General features: G+C 36.6%; 2 protein-coding genes across 4 annotated transcripts in view; both read right to left on the reverse strand.

Moving 5' to 3' along the window:
* gng12b (guanine nucleotide binding protein (G protein), gamma 12b) overlaps positions 1-9,728 on the reverse strand; it is a 67,226-nt gene extending 57,498 nt beyond the window's left edge. Inside the window, exon 1 of one of the 2 annotated variants that reach the window (XM_048199592.1) lies at positions 9,298-9,728. The gene's annotated coding sequence lies outside the window, so the exon portion shown is untranslated. The remainder of the gene's footprint in view (positions 1-9,297) is intronic. The other variant, XM_048199591.1, reaches the window with a different exon arrangement.
* Positions 9,729-10,737: 1,009 nt separating this feature from the next.
* On the reverse strand, positions 10,738-14,689 carry dr1 (down-regulator of transcription 1). Of its 2 annotated transcripts, none has more exons than XM_048199595.1 (4): positions 14,415-14,689; positions 13,951-14,335; positions 12,139-12,302; positions 10,738-12,001 (listed from the first exon to the last, which is right to left on the reverse strand). In XM_048199595.1, exons 2-4 carry the CDS (start codon positions 14,168-14,170, stop codon positions 11,855-11,857), a joined length of 531 nt encoding a protein of 176 aa, XP_048055552.1. In that variant the 5' UTR covers positions 14,171-14,335; positions 14,415-14,689; the 3' UTR covers positions 10,738-11,854. The 2 variants fall into 2 exon arrangements, with proteins under 2 accessions (XP_048055552.1, XP_048055553.1); XM_048199596.1 differs by having other exon boundaries at positions 13,951-14,331; positions 14,415-14,675.
* Between the last annotated feature and the right edge of the window lie 305 nt (positions 14,690-14,994).

The following is a 14,994-nucleotide window of genomic DNA, read 5'->3' on the forward strand; positions in this document are numbered from 1 at the left end:
AAGCAGGAAACTCGTCATGGAGACAGGAGATGGGGGGACAGAAAGCACTCCATATGAAATGGCTTAATAAAACAAGAAGTCATAAAGTAGAGGCAAAGTCCAAATACTATGTCTCACTGCTGATTTAATGTCAGTATAAATCACTATTATGCTTTTTTTTTGTCAGCTTAAAATCTATTCAAATTCATTTAGGACTCATTTTCCCTCTATGTGTCTGCAATTTGAGTAATCTAGTTGTCACAACACAACACTGTGACAGGAGATAAGGCTTTGTAGATGGTGAGAACTGAGTGCTAAGGTCATTCACAGTCACGCTTACACAAAACACAAGCTCAGATCTCTTTATTCATTCTGAGGGAAATCAAGGCATAAGTATAAACAGAAGTATAAAATCTGATGGAGTTAGTGTGTCCTATCTCTGTTTTCAAAGCACATCCACAATCTCTCATTCTTCAACACTTCAATCATCTACTTGATCATATTTGTCTCATAGATGAAAGACGCTTATCTACACCCAAACATCATGGTGTGTGCTGTTTTGGCTTAGGTGCTGAACCTATTCTGTTTCTTTATTACCTACTGTGTTTTACAGTTTCTAGGCAACCAGTTACTGCCCTTGTCGTGAGTTTATACAGGGTTCTCCTTTTTCTGCCTTTCAATGAAGGCAATAACATGATGACGGCATTCATCTGCCGACACCTAATTAACCAGCTCTCGGCAAATGACCCTGTGCATCATTATACAAGTGATTCCTGCAGTCCATTTACCTCCTTGTCAATAAGCTTCCCCACAAGCAGCTTGGAGGTCCTCAACTTGACATCTCAGATGACAAGAGCATCTGGTACATTACTTTGTGACCTCAATAAATACTGCATTTACCATCTTCTGAGGCTCCATGTCTTGTAAGTGAAAGGGATTCTATGGGCTTTAGACATTTAGGGTTGATTTGGTAATCAGCATTTGTAAACACAATTGACCTTCGATAGATAAATGACTTACAAGCCAACCAAATCACTACTCTGATAAGCGTTGTTGTTATCCGCCGTTATCCGTCAAACTTTCTGAACTGTCTGTGACATACAAACCTTTTTTTTTGCCAAATTTCCAACATTATGATAAAGTTGTGTTGTTATTACATGTAATTCTGAAAAAATATATATGTTATTTACCCATCTACAGAACATGTCTGCTACACATTTTTTTTCTTTGTGTTAAAGTCAATTTTAATTACATGTGTGACTTCTTGATACTTCTTGGGTAAATTTCCTTGGCTAACGTCACTAACTTCATTGTTTTTTGTTTTCTACCATGTTTCTATGTAGTATTTCTATAGGCTGAAACTAAAGCTTGTGATTTGTTTGTGTGTGTGTGTGCTATTATGAACTGCATTTGAAGTAATTTATTCCAAAATCAATAGGTACATCAGAGAGCAAGCCGACTCATGACATCATTGTGTTTAATGGACATAGACAGAGTACCCACACACTTGAAACCGGCTGGTGTGGTTATGTAACCATTGTCATGAGGTCAATAAAATGACCAATAAAATAAAGTCCACTGTGGCAAATATGGAGGCAGGACAGGAAAGCTGCTTTTGGAAAATGTTTTGAAATCTAGTTGCAAATTGGTATAGGGAGTTTGAGCTTTTAAATAGGTGTGATCCTTTAAGTGCCTTACAGGGCGCAATTACCAGTGCCTCAGACTGAGTACAGCAAAGCCTTCTGGGAGATTAATGAATTGAAGTGAGTCAATGAGTGAGGTAAAGTACTCTCTGATGGTTAGACTAATGAGTTTTACCTTCAATCCCCTAAGCCAATGTGCACTGGTACCTGAATGGCTGCAGAAAGCCAGGAGTTGAGTTCAGATACACAGTTCCACTGAGAAAAATAAGCTTTTAATTGCATTGACTGTAGTATTCAGCATCTTCATTCATTCATTCATTCACTCATTCATTCATTCATGTACATGACAGACAGTACAAGAGTTTGCAGGATGGACATGAATCATTTGATGTCAGAATTGGTTAATATGGTTGGTGGGCTGAAGAACCACACCCAGGGCCATTTGAAAATGTGTCTGGAGTATGATTAATCCAAATTAAACATCTTTAATCTACACACCTTTTGTCCTTATTAAAGAATCAAGTCTGTGAGTAACAGTTAAAGGGATGGTTCACCCAAAAATGGTAGAATTCTGACATTAATTACTCACCCTCATGTCATTCCAATTTCCAATTTTTGTCCCTCCTTTGACAATCTATGGAACCACTACTTTGTCGCTTCAAAAAGTTCATAAAAGATCATAAAACTAATCCATATGAATTTGAGTGGTTTAGTCCAAAGTTTCTTAATAGACACGATCACTTTATATGCTGAACAGATTTAATTTAGGCTTTAATTCACATGAACGAAAGTCTTATGGGATTGGATCAACATGAGGGTGAATAAATGATGACAGAATTTTTATTCCAGAAATGGAAATTCTGTCATTTATTACTCACCCTTGTGTCGTTCCACATCTGTAAGACCTTCGTTCATCTTCGGAACAAAAATTAAGATATGTCTGATGAAGTCTGAGAGGTTTCTGTCTCTCCATAGAGATCCAATGCAACTAACACTCCAAGGTCCAGAAAGGTTGGAAAAAGACATCATTAAAGTACTCTATGTGACTCCAGTGGCTTAAACTCAATTTTATGAAGTGACATGAGTTATTTCTTTCTTTTTTTCTTTTTCAGAACAGAATTTTCAGTTTTGGGTGAACCCTTTAACTGTGATTGTACCTTAGAAGTTAGCTGCCTATGTAAACAGACAGTTAAGAGCATCCGTCTTGTCCCTAACACATTGTTCTTAATGTAATTCCAGTGTAATTCCAGTTTTCTTCTGCTATGCTATGTAGGATTAAAATGATTCAATGAATTAAGTTCAAAATAGCAAACAATGTCTCCATACAGCAATCACAAGCATCACTAGAGACAACTAACACTGCTGATAGCTGCTTCCAAAAAAATCTGAACTCCGAACCCCCACCCCTCCAGACCTGCTTCCAATCTGCTCACCATTCTGGGGGATTAAAAATGAGCAATCTTCTGGGTTTTACCTACTGTTAACAGTTATTTGCATAACTGAATTAAACTTACAATGACTAATGTTTCTGCTACCAAAGTATGAAATCAGATGCTATTAAAAGAGTCTGCTAACGATTAGCAGGTTAGCATTCTTATACTCACAAGATGAGGGAAAATGTTAGGTTAGTCAGGTTAGTCTAGGAATCACACCATCTAAGATTAAACCTGCATATTATGTTATTAACTAAGATGTAGCCTTACGTGTATTTATCTGCAGACATTGCAATAAAGATGTGCTAAATTAACTATTTGCATAAGCGAAACATAACTTTCTGTTTTCATCTTTCCTAAACTCTGAGTCACACATAACTTATTGCTGACTTCCAGGAAACATGAGGTAACTTTACACAGAACTTGTAGCAACCAAAACCTCATTGCTTAATCATATATAGCCACATACATGCTGCAGCAAAATTTGGTTGTCAATTCACCTTTTAGTGCTTAATCCTGTTCTGAACACACAGAGTTCAGTCATTTACAGGAGTGACAACCTCATTCTACAACTGAATTAACTCCCTAAAAATGCAGCAAGTGACAACCGCATTTACAAAAACTCTACGCAGTGTGTATAGAACTGAACAACTAGTTGTTAATGACATATTTTACATGCACATCACATCTCAAAAACTGAGCTGATAAATGCTCAACAATGGCCTGACACTGGCCAACAGCAGACCGTTGGCTTGGTGTGTCACGGCCTCAAACCGGCCAAGATACCGGCAACACATTAAGCAAGTCATCTAATTATCATTATCTACAAAATTCCAGAAAATATCAAAATATAACTTGTGTTAATATTATACACCCCTATTTAGGGAGAGATAAGCAAATGACCTCAAAGCAAACACATACAGACTAAAAACTTTAAAGTTGATGCGTGTAATTTATGGCCATGAATGATACTCATTCTTTGGAGAAACAATCCTGCTTCAAACTCTTAGAGATCAAACCAAGTCTCCACAGGCCAGTGGTAGAATGTGTCATTCTTGTGTGTGTGTGTGTGTGTGTGTGTGTGTGTGTGTGTGTGTGTGTGTGTGTGTGTGTGTGTGTGTGTGTGTGTGTGTGTGTACAGGGTGTGTTTGTAAAAAAAATCAATAGGTAAAAGAAAGCAAGTGTGTCTGTTATAACACATTTATTGCCTTGTGTGGGTTAATCATAAATTGGAAGAAAAATGACCATAAATATATGCTGAAACTGAGCCCTGTTTACATCTGGTATTAAGATGCGTTTGGTCGATCGGATCACAATTCAATGACGCTGAATACAAGTGTAAACGGGGTCTAAAACATTTTGAGCTTGTCCACTTTTGACCACTTCCAGAAAACATTTGTGTTCAAACATGCGTTTGAACAGCAACAAAAGACCACCTATCTCCGCCTACTGACCCAATGCGTAGACATTATGAGAAGCGCGCTAGCCAGACGGGATTTAAACTGTCAACTAAAGACACAAGTTTGTTTTAAATACAAAAAAAAAAAAAACTTTCCAAGTACGATGTTATAAACCATTTCTGATTTCGAACACACACTCACAATGGCATGCCCTTGTGGCTATCAGAGCAGAAACAAAAGCTGCTGTTTTCCGCATGTTTTCCGTTGGAGTGATCACATTCATATGTAAATTGCGCAAGCTTATTTCGTCCATTACATCGAAAGATCTGAAAAAAAAAAACATAAATTTACCTGCCCATAGACCCTCCCCTCGAAGAAATCAGAACACAAGTGGATGAAAGTGGACAAAAGAGACAGCAGGTGTAAACGGGGAAGTACCTCCCTTGTCTACTTGTAATCCGATCAAGCAAAACTGATCTTAATACCAGGTGTAAACAGGGCCTGAGATTCAATTGCAACAGGATAAAATGATCACTAAACTTTGATTGAGAGTTATGCTTGGGAACAGGGTAGGTCTGTCAAATGATTAATCACGATTAATCACATACAAAATAAAAGTTTGAGTTTGCCTAATATATGTGGGTGTACTGTGTGTATTTATTATGTATATATAAATACAAACACATCCATGTATATATTTGAGAAATATTTACAATTATATGTATTTATTTATATTTTTATATAATTTATATTATATATAAATACATTTTTTTTGTACATAAATAACATATTTCTCTTAAATATATACATTAATTTGTGTGTATTTATATATATTATTTACACACATTACTCACACATATATTATGCAAACTCAAACTTTTATTTTGTATGCGATTAATCGCGATTAATCGTTTGACAGCCCTAGAACAGGGCCATTGCTAGAGGGGAAAAAGGTGGTGATGATTTTCTGTGCCACCGCAATTTCAACCAAACACTTGGCAGGTTTGGTTCAATTAAAACAAACTTTGCTGCAATTACTCAATTGCATTTGAGTAAGTGTAAATACTGCCATCTGAACCTTGGTGCACACCAAACTAGCGGACCAAGACCCCTGAGAAGGTGGCATCAGAAACACAGTCTCCTTGCAGCAGATCTTTGTTTGTGTTCAACAGAAGAATTCCTGGTACTGTTTTGACTCGCCTTAGACGTTTTATAAGCTCTTCGCAATTTCTCTGCAGCACAGCATTGTATTGGATGTTCAGTAAGTTCTGTCACAAAATTAACGTCATAAAAGTAATTTTTTTGGTGTTGTTTTGTATCTTAAGGTTCATTCTTAAAAATGTGTGAATGTTAAGTAAATCAGGACTAAATGTATAATTTTTTCTTTTGGTCTGGACCGGTTTTTAGTTTTATTTTGGCCAATCTCTATTCCAGACTTAAACACAAACTGCATTGCAATAATTTCCCAAAATGTAATATGTGTGGAAATTACAAAGTCTGTAAACATTACAGTAACACAGGCCAGACAGTACAGACTGAAGACAGACGCAAAGAGGAGAACGGAGACGTGCTATCAACATATAGCATATTTTAGTATTTAGTTGATAGCATGTTTAATATTTTGCTGTTAAAACGTGCATTTTTAGCAAATTTGTCAAGCCAACAGCACAGCAGTGTCTAGTGAAGTTCTTCTCAAACCAAATTAAATAATTAATCTTTAAAAACACAATTTAATAACATTGTTAAAGCTTTAGCAAATCCTAAAATTAATACCCATTGCAGAGCAATCAGATTATGATCAAAGGGAAAGCCAATGGCTAACTTTGCGACTTGTGTTGAACTAAAGCTGGACCAAACTGGTAAATCCACATTCACTAATTAACTGGCCTGATAACATCTAGTGATCGGATTGTAATCTGACTTAACGTTCAGTATGAATTTATGAAATGAACACTAAATATTTATAAGAAATAATCCAACCGAATGTTACGGCATGCAATTCTGCATTATAGATAAAAAGATAAAAATGATATTACAAACATGCTGCAAAGTAGGGCAAATAAAGGTTGTGTGATAAGTGTTTATCGACTGTCTCTGTGGTGCTATTTGAGGATCCCAACCAAGGAGGTCTTTGATACCTGAAGAAAGGTATCCGGTAAAATAGCTTTTCAAATTGCATATCTGTGACCAGCCAAACCTTGACCCCTAGAGCACAACTAAGCAACACAGACTCAAGCAATGGCATGAGTCTGGGGTGGAACTTTATGTTTGTCCAATCAATAACAGATAGGGGGAGTGCTCATTAAACCTGTTTGAGGTGTGTATTTTTGAAAATCTATATTGGAACCACTTCTGGCACCCTCCTTCAAAGCAATAGTTCGTTCACCCAAAAATTATAATTCAGTCATCATTTACTCAACCTCTAGTTGTTTCAAACCTTTATGACTTTCTCTTCTGTGGAACACAAAAGAAGATATTTTGAATGTTCTGTGTATTTTTCTGTTTTGTACATACAATGAAAGTCTATGGGGTCCAGTGTTGTTTTGGACCCCACTGACTTTTATTGTATGGACAAAAAAGGGCTTTTCACACTGCACTTAGCCTCGGGTTATAATCGTTCCAAACCCCACATTTAACCCCAGGTACATATTTCACACTAATTTAGAAGTTATTAGTGGTGCTTTTTGACCAGGTTTTGAATCCCTGGGTTTGGGAAGGAACTGCAGGGGGTTCATACATTTATAAAAAAAAGCTTACTTAAATCATAAAAAATTAAATCTAAAATAAATAAATAAAACAATCAAAACACAAACTAAAAAATATTAAATATTTTATTTGTTTATTCTCTGCAGCCTCTCCATTTGTAAGTATAGTTGCTTGACTAGTTGGCAATCTGCGTGTGCAATTCCACAAAACTTTTGGGAAAGGAAAATTTAAGAGATAAAAAAATAATTCAATGAATTCTGAATAATTTACGGCCATTTTGTGAATATTAAGTAATCATGTACTCAAAAAAAAACATTTGAGTGTCAATTTCTGTGAAGGAGAGACTTCTTCATTCTTACCTTTATAGTCTAAAAAATCCATTCCGGAAGAACTTGGTAGCAGTTGCTGGCAATATGAGGATGAGCAATGCTAGAGTCTCTATGTAAACATGTTGTGTGCTGCATTCGTAGATCAGTCAATTCCTCTATAGACACCCTACAGGGTTCATGACTTAAAGAATGCTTAATGCCAAAAAGATTCTATATAATAGGGCCTATATAAGGAGAAATGTCTTAAATGATTGCATAATTTTTTCATGTTTAAGAGGTTATTTCATTTTTTTACAGTGATAAACTATAATTACAAGCTGTTCAGTTTATAATATTTAATTAAAATTAAAAATGGTTTTAAAACAAATTAATTAAAACTAAATCCATCAAGGCCTGGTTTCACAGACAGGGCTTAGCCTAAGCCAGGATTAGGCCTTAGTTCTATTTAAGTAGCTTTTAACAATGTACCCTAGAAAAAAAAAATTGTGCATCTTGAGACAAAACAATGCCACTGATATATTTTAAGATATGCCAGTGCAAGTTGCTTTTAGTTAAAACAGCTGAAATATACACCTGAAAGAACCCTTTTCGTCTAAGAGTGCACTACAGGAACACAGTGAAATGTGATCTTATGAATACCCAGGATTAATTGTTATCCCCTGGTAAATTATGAGCAGTGTGAAACATGAAACAAGATAACCTAGGATTTTGTTTACCCAGGGTTTAATATGACCCAGGGTTAACTTTCCCAAATGAAAAGCCCTAAATAGTTCTTTAAAATATCCTCCTTTGTGTTTCACAGAAGACAGAAAGTCATTCAGGTTTGGAAAGACATAAGAGTTAATAAATAATGACAAAAAAAATGGATGAACTATAACTGTACATTTTATTTTCATTAAATAAATTCAACCTGAAAGTACAATAAATGAATTAAGCGGGCAATACTGGTAAAGATTTAAGAGCCACTGCCCCCCCAAAAAAAGGAAAAAAAAAAAAAAAAACTTCACAGGAACAACAGACTACTATAAACATCCGTCACTGTTACAAATGGTATGTAAATACAATAGTATAAAAATATCTTGTATCAAAGTTTCCAAAAAAATAACTCCACTGAGAGAACAGGCTCAAATGTCAACATCAATTCCTATCTTTTCTTTTTTTCTGGTTATGAGAATACCCAGAACACCGATTCATGTCTAACCTGAAATGTATTGCCTGCATTTAATAGATCAATGTACAAAGTCCTTTACAGTAAGTTTACAGATCTGGTTCATGTCAGTCAGAATGATAACATTTCCTCTGGATAACATGAACAGTATGTTGTTGAATGTCCTGTGATATGATCAGTCTCTCATCATTAATGCCATAGCATAAAGAACAGAATATTACTAGTCATACTCTGTCTAATGACAGCTATATGCCATAGAGGACACATTTTAGCTGATCTTAAACTGACAAAAATCGTATCGTTCATAATGCATAAAATTCAATTTATCTATGTCAAATAAATAAATGCACCACATATCTTAACAGCAATAATATTCTTATTGTTAAACATGAAGCAACATACTGTAGCATTATAATATTAAGCAAAAGAAAATTAGAGCAACTATCAAACACGAGACAGATAAAAATCGACTAAAGCCAGATCAAAATGACTAACGTTACTGTACACAAATCAAACCGTGCAACGGTGTTTATAAACATTTACATGATTATTTACCTCTAAACAGAATAACACTTTACGAGAGTGATGCAGTATAAACACATATACATACAGTATACATGCAGTCAGATTGACACTTACCGTATCTCGGCTCAGTGGGAGAAAAAACGGGAATAAAAGAACAACCTTGTTGTATTACTGCCGACCCAGAACGATCTGTCGATAGCAATTCTTCACAAGTATATAAAGTTCTCCTTCTAACAACTGTTAACTCTTTTATTCTATTTGAACGCTCTGCACGACTGCCTTTTATTATTTGATACAGCCAAACTCAGACACCGATCGACCTTTCACTTCTGTACACGAACATAAAGCGGAATGGTGGGAACGGTGGAGGACTGGAGCGCAACAGTTTCTCTTCACGTCCACAGCGGGAATTTACGAATTCTACTATGACAGAGGCAGAGCTTATAAATATTAATTAGGTCATGACGACGTTGCTTGGTAACCTTCCGGTAGCGTCCAGTCACGTAAGCTACTGAGAGAACGTCACCTAGCGTCATTAATATTAATGTTTCGAGCCTTCGCCATAGTAAGACTCTCGTCTTTATTACGGCTACAGGAGCGCCATCTGTCAGATGCACCATAATACACCCACCACCACACAGTTCAAAGACTACAGGGCAGTATTTCCAAGTTCAGTCATAGAAACGTTCACAATTGACTTTTTGGGGGGGGGTTATACGTAGTTGCGATCATTTAATTTGCATTGGATGTTGGCCGGATGTTGATTTATTTATTTTTTTCACTTTTATTTAATGAAAATTAAATTATTATTTTAATCAAAAATGCCAAAGTCACGTGATTTCAGTAACGAGTCTTCGTTACGTCATAAGTGTTTCGAAATTTCAGTAGTTCACCACTGGGGAGCGTGACTTTGTCAGTTTGGTACCTGCTCCGAACCACTGATTTGAAACAAAAGATTCGTAAAGCTTCAAAGCAGTGTTTTGAAATCGCCCATCACTAGATATTGTTAAATAAAGTCGTTATTTTGTTTTTTTTGGCACACAAAAAGTATTCCTGTCACTTCATATCATTAATGTTAAGCCACTGTAGTTACATGAACTGTTTTAAATGTCTTCAGTAGCTTTCTGGGCATCTGAAAGTGTTAATTATCTTGCTGGCAATGGAGGCCTCACTGAGCCATTGGATTTCATCAAAAATATCTTAATTTGTGTTCTGAAGATGAACGACATGAGGGTGAGTAATTAATGACAGAATTTTAATTTTCAGGTGAACTAACCCTTTAAACCTCAAATTTTCCCTTCCTCTTGCAATGACATCTCTCCTCTAATGACGTATTTATTGGCACAAGGGTAAGACAACCTGTCACAATAACAACCATCCAACCAATTCCCAATGGACAAAATTAAGACCCACCTTACATTTTTCCTTGTTTGTGAAGCCGTTTCACTAAGACATATGTCACAAGGAAAGACAAACATAACTCCCATTCCATGTTTACTTTAAAACTTTTCATTAACCAAAAAAAAAGAAAAAAAAAAAGAACAGAACACAGGCTGTCTATAAAACGGGTTGACTTTATTGCTTAGAGAATACAGCTTACAGCTTTTGCAAAGGCATGTGAATACGCTTCTCAACTACACCTTACCAGTCATCACAAGATATGAATTAACCACACATTCACAACTCCACTTTTACACATTGCACCTGTAAAAAAATCTGCTATCAAAACATTGTACAAAGTGTGAGTTCGAGCGTTTAGCGCAGTCTGCACCAAAGCACTCGTGTCATACAGAGAGCAAATACCATGAGCAGATTTCCAAAGCCTATCTGGTGACTGAATTTATCATATTTTCTTCTATCTTTGGTACTATAAGACAGATATTATTCTGCACATGTAAATCTTTTCCTTGGAATACTGATGTGAACACAGGGCAGGTAAAAGCCTATCTACACAATCTTTATCCTGACTTGAACTAAAATGAACCAAAAAGCAACATCCTACATTACAAATCACGTTCTCTGATCTCACTCAGCAGAACAAAGAGAAATACGGAAGCGGGGATGAACGGCTGTAAAAATCACTTTGCAAAAATGTTCCCCAATTGTGTCTCTTCAAACTATATTACAAAGACAAATATAAGAGAAATACGCAAATCACCTAAAACAGGATGCAGCGATTCAAACAGCGGCTCCTGAATTTAACCAATGACGATTAATAACATGGCGCGTCTTACGTCACAGCCACATTACATGAATTAACATCCTTCCCACACACATACGGTGAAACTTATGACAACTGCCTTCAATTAAATCAGGAACAAACTAGAAAGGAAAGGGATTTTCAAAAGCTAATAATTCTAGTTAACAAGTGAATCGAGGCAAACATAGCAACAAATCACAGGAGAGCACCCATGACTGCCCCTGAACCGTCAGTATGAATTTATACTGGTGATCTGGGATTTAAAAGTTTATATAGGAGACAACACTGCAGAGGTCCTTCTCTGCTAAGGTTTACAGAGGACAGCTTGTGTGTGGGAGACCATACATGTCTGTATATATATATATATATATATATATATATATATATATATATATATATATATATATATATATATATATATATATATATATCTCAATCTATCTGTGTGCTTCTGAGAAAGCCTGCCAGGATTCACATGTCGTCCTCTTCATCTTCATCCTGGGAAGATCCGGCCTGCTGAGCGGAACTGGCTGAGGCCGCCGCTAACTGTGCCTGCTGGGCGGCCTGCTGCATCTGTAACCACTCCTGCTGTGCTAACTCAGCCTGCTGCTGTCGTGCCTGCAAGACAGCACAACTCATCAGAAGAGCCACTTGAAATCTTGTTACAAGGCTGCAGACAAACTGGAAAGCTACAGAGTGAAAAGCTAATTTATCTGTCTCATGAATAATTTAATAAGCTCTTCCAGGATATTTACCTTGGCAAATAATTCCTGCTGTTGACGAAGAAGCTCTTCCTCAGGAATGCCAAGGTTCTCTAGTCGGGAGCTGGCCTTTCTCCGTTTAAGTGCTACAGTTTTACACTCCTGCAGAACATCTTTTACTTCTGCGATGTATGACCCAAAACCTAGACTTTCAAGTGCTGAAGAAAAACAAAGAATTTGTTACATTGGTTTTCAGGAGAGATGTACAAGTTTGAAGTGAAATGCACAACTGCCAGTGAACAAAAAACTATTATCTTAACACTGTAAATCTTTTACATGACTGTAATACAATCATACCCATCCATGTGTTGTGGAAATGTGAGTTTAATACTGAATCTTGTGTATATTAAAGGGTTAGTTTACCCAAAAATGAAAATTGTCACACCCATTAGACCTTCATTCATCTTCAGAACACAAATTGAGATATTTTTGATGATATCAAAGAGGTATATGACTCGTTCATAGACAATAATATAATCAATACTTCCAAGGTCCAGAAAGGTACTAAAGACATCGTTAAAACAGTCCATGTGACTGCAGTGGTTCAACCTTAATATTTTGAAGTGACGAGAATACTTTTTTTGTGCAAAAATAAAACAATAAGACGACTTTATTCAACAATCTTCTTCTGTGTCACATTGCGCTTCCAGGTTCTGCATCCGAAAGCCGACTCATTATTGGCTGGCTCCCGTGTCAGCATCACACACATGCTGCTCACATGATCAGCTTTGGCCAAAATTGACACAAACACTGTGCTTACTGCCTCAACTGCATAAAGATAATGGCAAGGAAGAGAAGAGATTGTTGAATAAAGTCATTATTTTAATAAAGTATTCTCGTCGCTTTATAAAAATTAAGGTTGAACCATTGCAGTCACATCGACTGTTTTAACAATGTTTTTAGTACCTTTCTGGACCTTGAAAGTGTTGATTATATTGCCGTCTATTTACGAGTCATATACCTCTCGGATTTTATCAAAAATATCTTTATTTGTTTTCCAAAGATGAACGAAGGTCTTATGGGTTCGGAATGACATGAGGGTGAGTAATTAATGACAGAAATTTCATTTCTGGGTGAACTAACCCTTTAAAACAGCCTGGTTCAAGATCTGAGTAAAATGTAGTAGTTTCAAACCCACCACTGTGCTTTTGTTTAAAACATTTAAAAGGGATAGATCGCTTTATTTACAGGTTTGGAACAACATGAGGGTATGACTTACTTTCTACTACTATTATTTAGAACAACAGATTAGGAAGAACTGTATGATTATATATATATGTATGAACTGAAGAACTGTTTCTCTTCATACAATTTAAGTCACTGGGGTCCAAAACAACATTAGAACCAATTGACTTTCATTTTATAAACAAAAAGTCCAACATTTTTCAAAATATCTTCTTTTGTGTTCCACAGAAGAATGAAACGCATACAGGTTTGGAGTTTGTCAAACAATTTTAACAGCTGAATAGTGTCCAAAACCCCTTAAAATCAGTCATCCGACCACCCTGACAACATTGGGAGAGCATCTTAGACCAGTTTAGGCTGTTTTCAACAGTAATTGTATGGAAAATGAGGCGTTGAAAGTGAATGGTGACTGAGACTGTCAGTCCCTATCATTCAAACATCTCATTTTGTGTTCAACAGAAGCAAGCGAGAAATACAAGAGAAGTATGAGAGCGAGTACATAACAGAATGTTTATTTTTGAGTGAACTACCTCTTTAACTCCAGCTTACTGCACAAGAAGGTAATAAAACCCTCTTCCAAAATGAAAAATTAGCTGTTAGTGATCTCACAATCATCCTCACCGTTTATAACGTGTTCAGGGGATATAGTCTTCTTCTCTGATTTATTGCAGATCTCGTTGGCCTCTGATGAGACGAGGTGAATGAACTCTGTGCAGCAGTTCACCACCAGCTCTCTGGCATCGTTCGCTACTCGCACATTGGGAAGCGTTTCTTTAATCATCTTATTGATCGCCGCCCTCGGGATCGTCAGGTCATCGTCGTTCCCCGATGAAGAGGCCATGAGGGATGAGCTGCCGTGACGCTTCAGAGTTTAAAGGGAATCGAAACCAGGCGAGGAGGTTCAGTGGGTTGTTAATGATGATGATGATGCACCCGCAGCGACGGCTTTGTGTGGAGATTCAGGCGATGTAGTCGGCTTTCTTATCGTAGACCTCTAAAACACTGTCTGAGAGAGTGCAATTTTAAATATAGTTCTGAATTCAAATTCATGAAGAGAGTGTGTTTGGAGGATGAGGAGTCAGTACCTTTTGGTTGATCAGTTTACGCTGACTCTCCACATCCACACATCAGTGCTGCTGCTGCTGCTGCTGCTGTTCCTGTGCGCCTTTATATTCATGATTCACCTCCGATCACTCATTCTCAAGCTGCCTGGATAAACTAACAGACGCCGCGCTTGTTCTGCTAAAAGCACGGAGCGGAAATTTTTAAGCACCCGAAGCTCTTAATTCATTACTTTAACCATTCGGTCAGCGATCAACGAAATGAACCCCACAATGCAACACTTCCGGATATCCGGTGATTCTTCTGCTTGTTATTGTTTCATGGGATTGCTCGATACTGCCGCCTACTGTAAGAAATGAAAATGAATTTCATCTCGACCTTCGAAATCTCTAAAATATTAAAATATTCTGTGTACCCTCCTGGTATTTTAGCATTGAATTAAAACTTAATGTGGTTAAATAGTTGGGTCCAAGCAGCGTAGTTGTAAGAGCTCTGTTGTTTGTTATGGTTTTCTTTTCTTCCTTCTTATTTTACTACTGTGTATTATATTACTATACATTTACAATTGTACATTATTGTAATATTATAGGCCTATAATATTGT

Source organism: Megalobrama amblycephala, linkage group LG8 (genome assembly GCF_018812025.1).
Source record: "Megalobrama amblycephala isolate DHTTF-2021 linkage group LG8, ASM1881202v1, whole genome shotgun sequence".
Classification (NCBI taxonomy): domain Eukaryota; kingdom Metazoa; phylum Chordata; class Actinopteri; order Cypriniformes; family Xenocyprididae; genus Megalobrama; species Megalobrama amblycephala.

What these genes read in the sequence shown, in the direction of transcription:
- dr1 (XM_048199595.1), bottom strand. Translation starts at nt 14,170, where the DNA reads ATGGCCTCTTCATCGGGGAACGACGATGACCTGACGATCCCGAGGGCG. An exon ending in CCCTGAACACGTTATAAACG is followed by an intron (nt 12,303 to 13,950) that starts GTGAGGATGATT and finishes GTTTTTCTTCAG; the next exon opens with CACTTGAAAGTCTAGGTTTT. An exon ending in AGCAGGAATTATTTGCCAAG is followed by an intron (nt 12,002 to 12,138) that starts GTAAATATCCTG and finishes GCTGTCTTGCAG; the next exon opens with GCACGACAGCAGCAGGCTGA.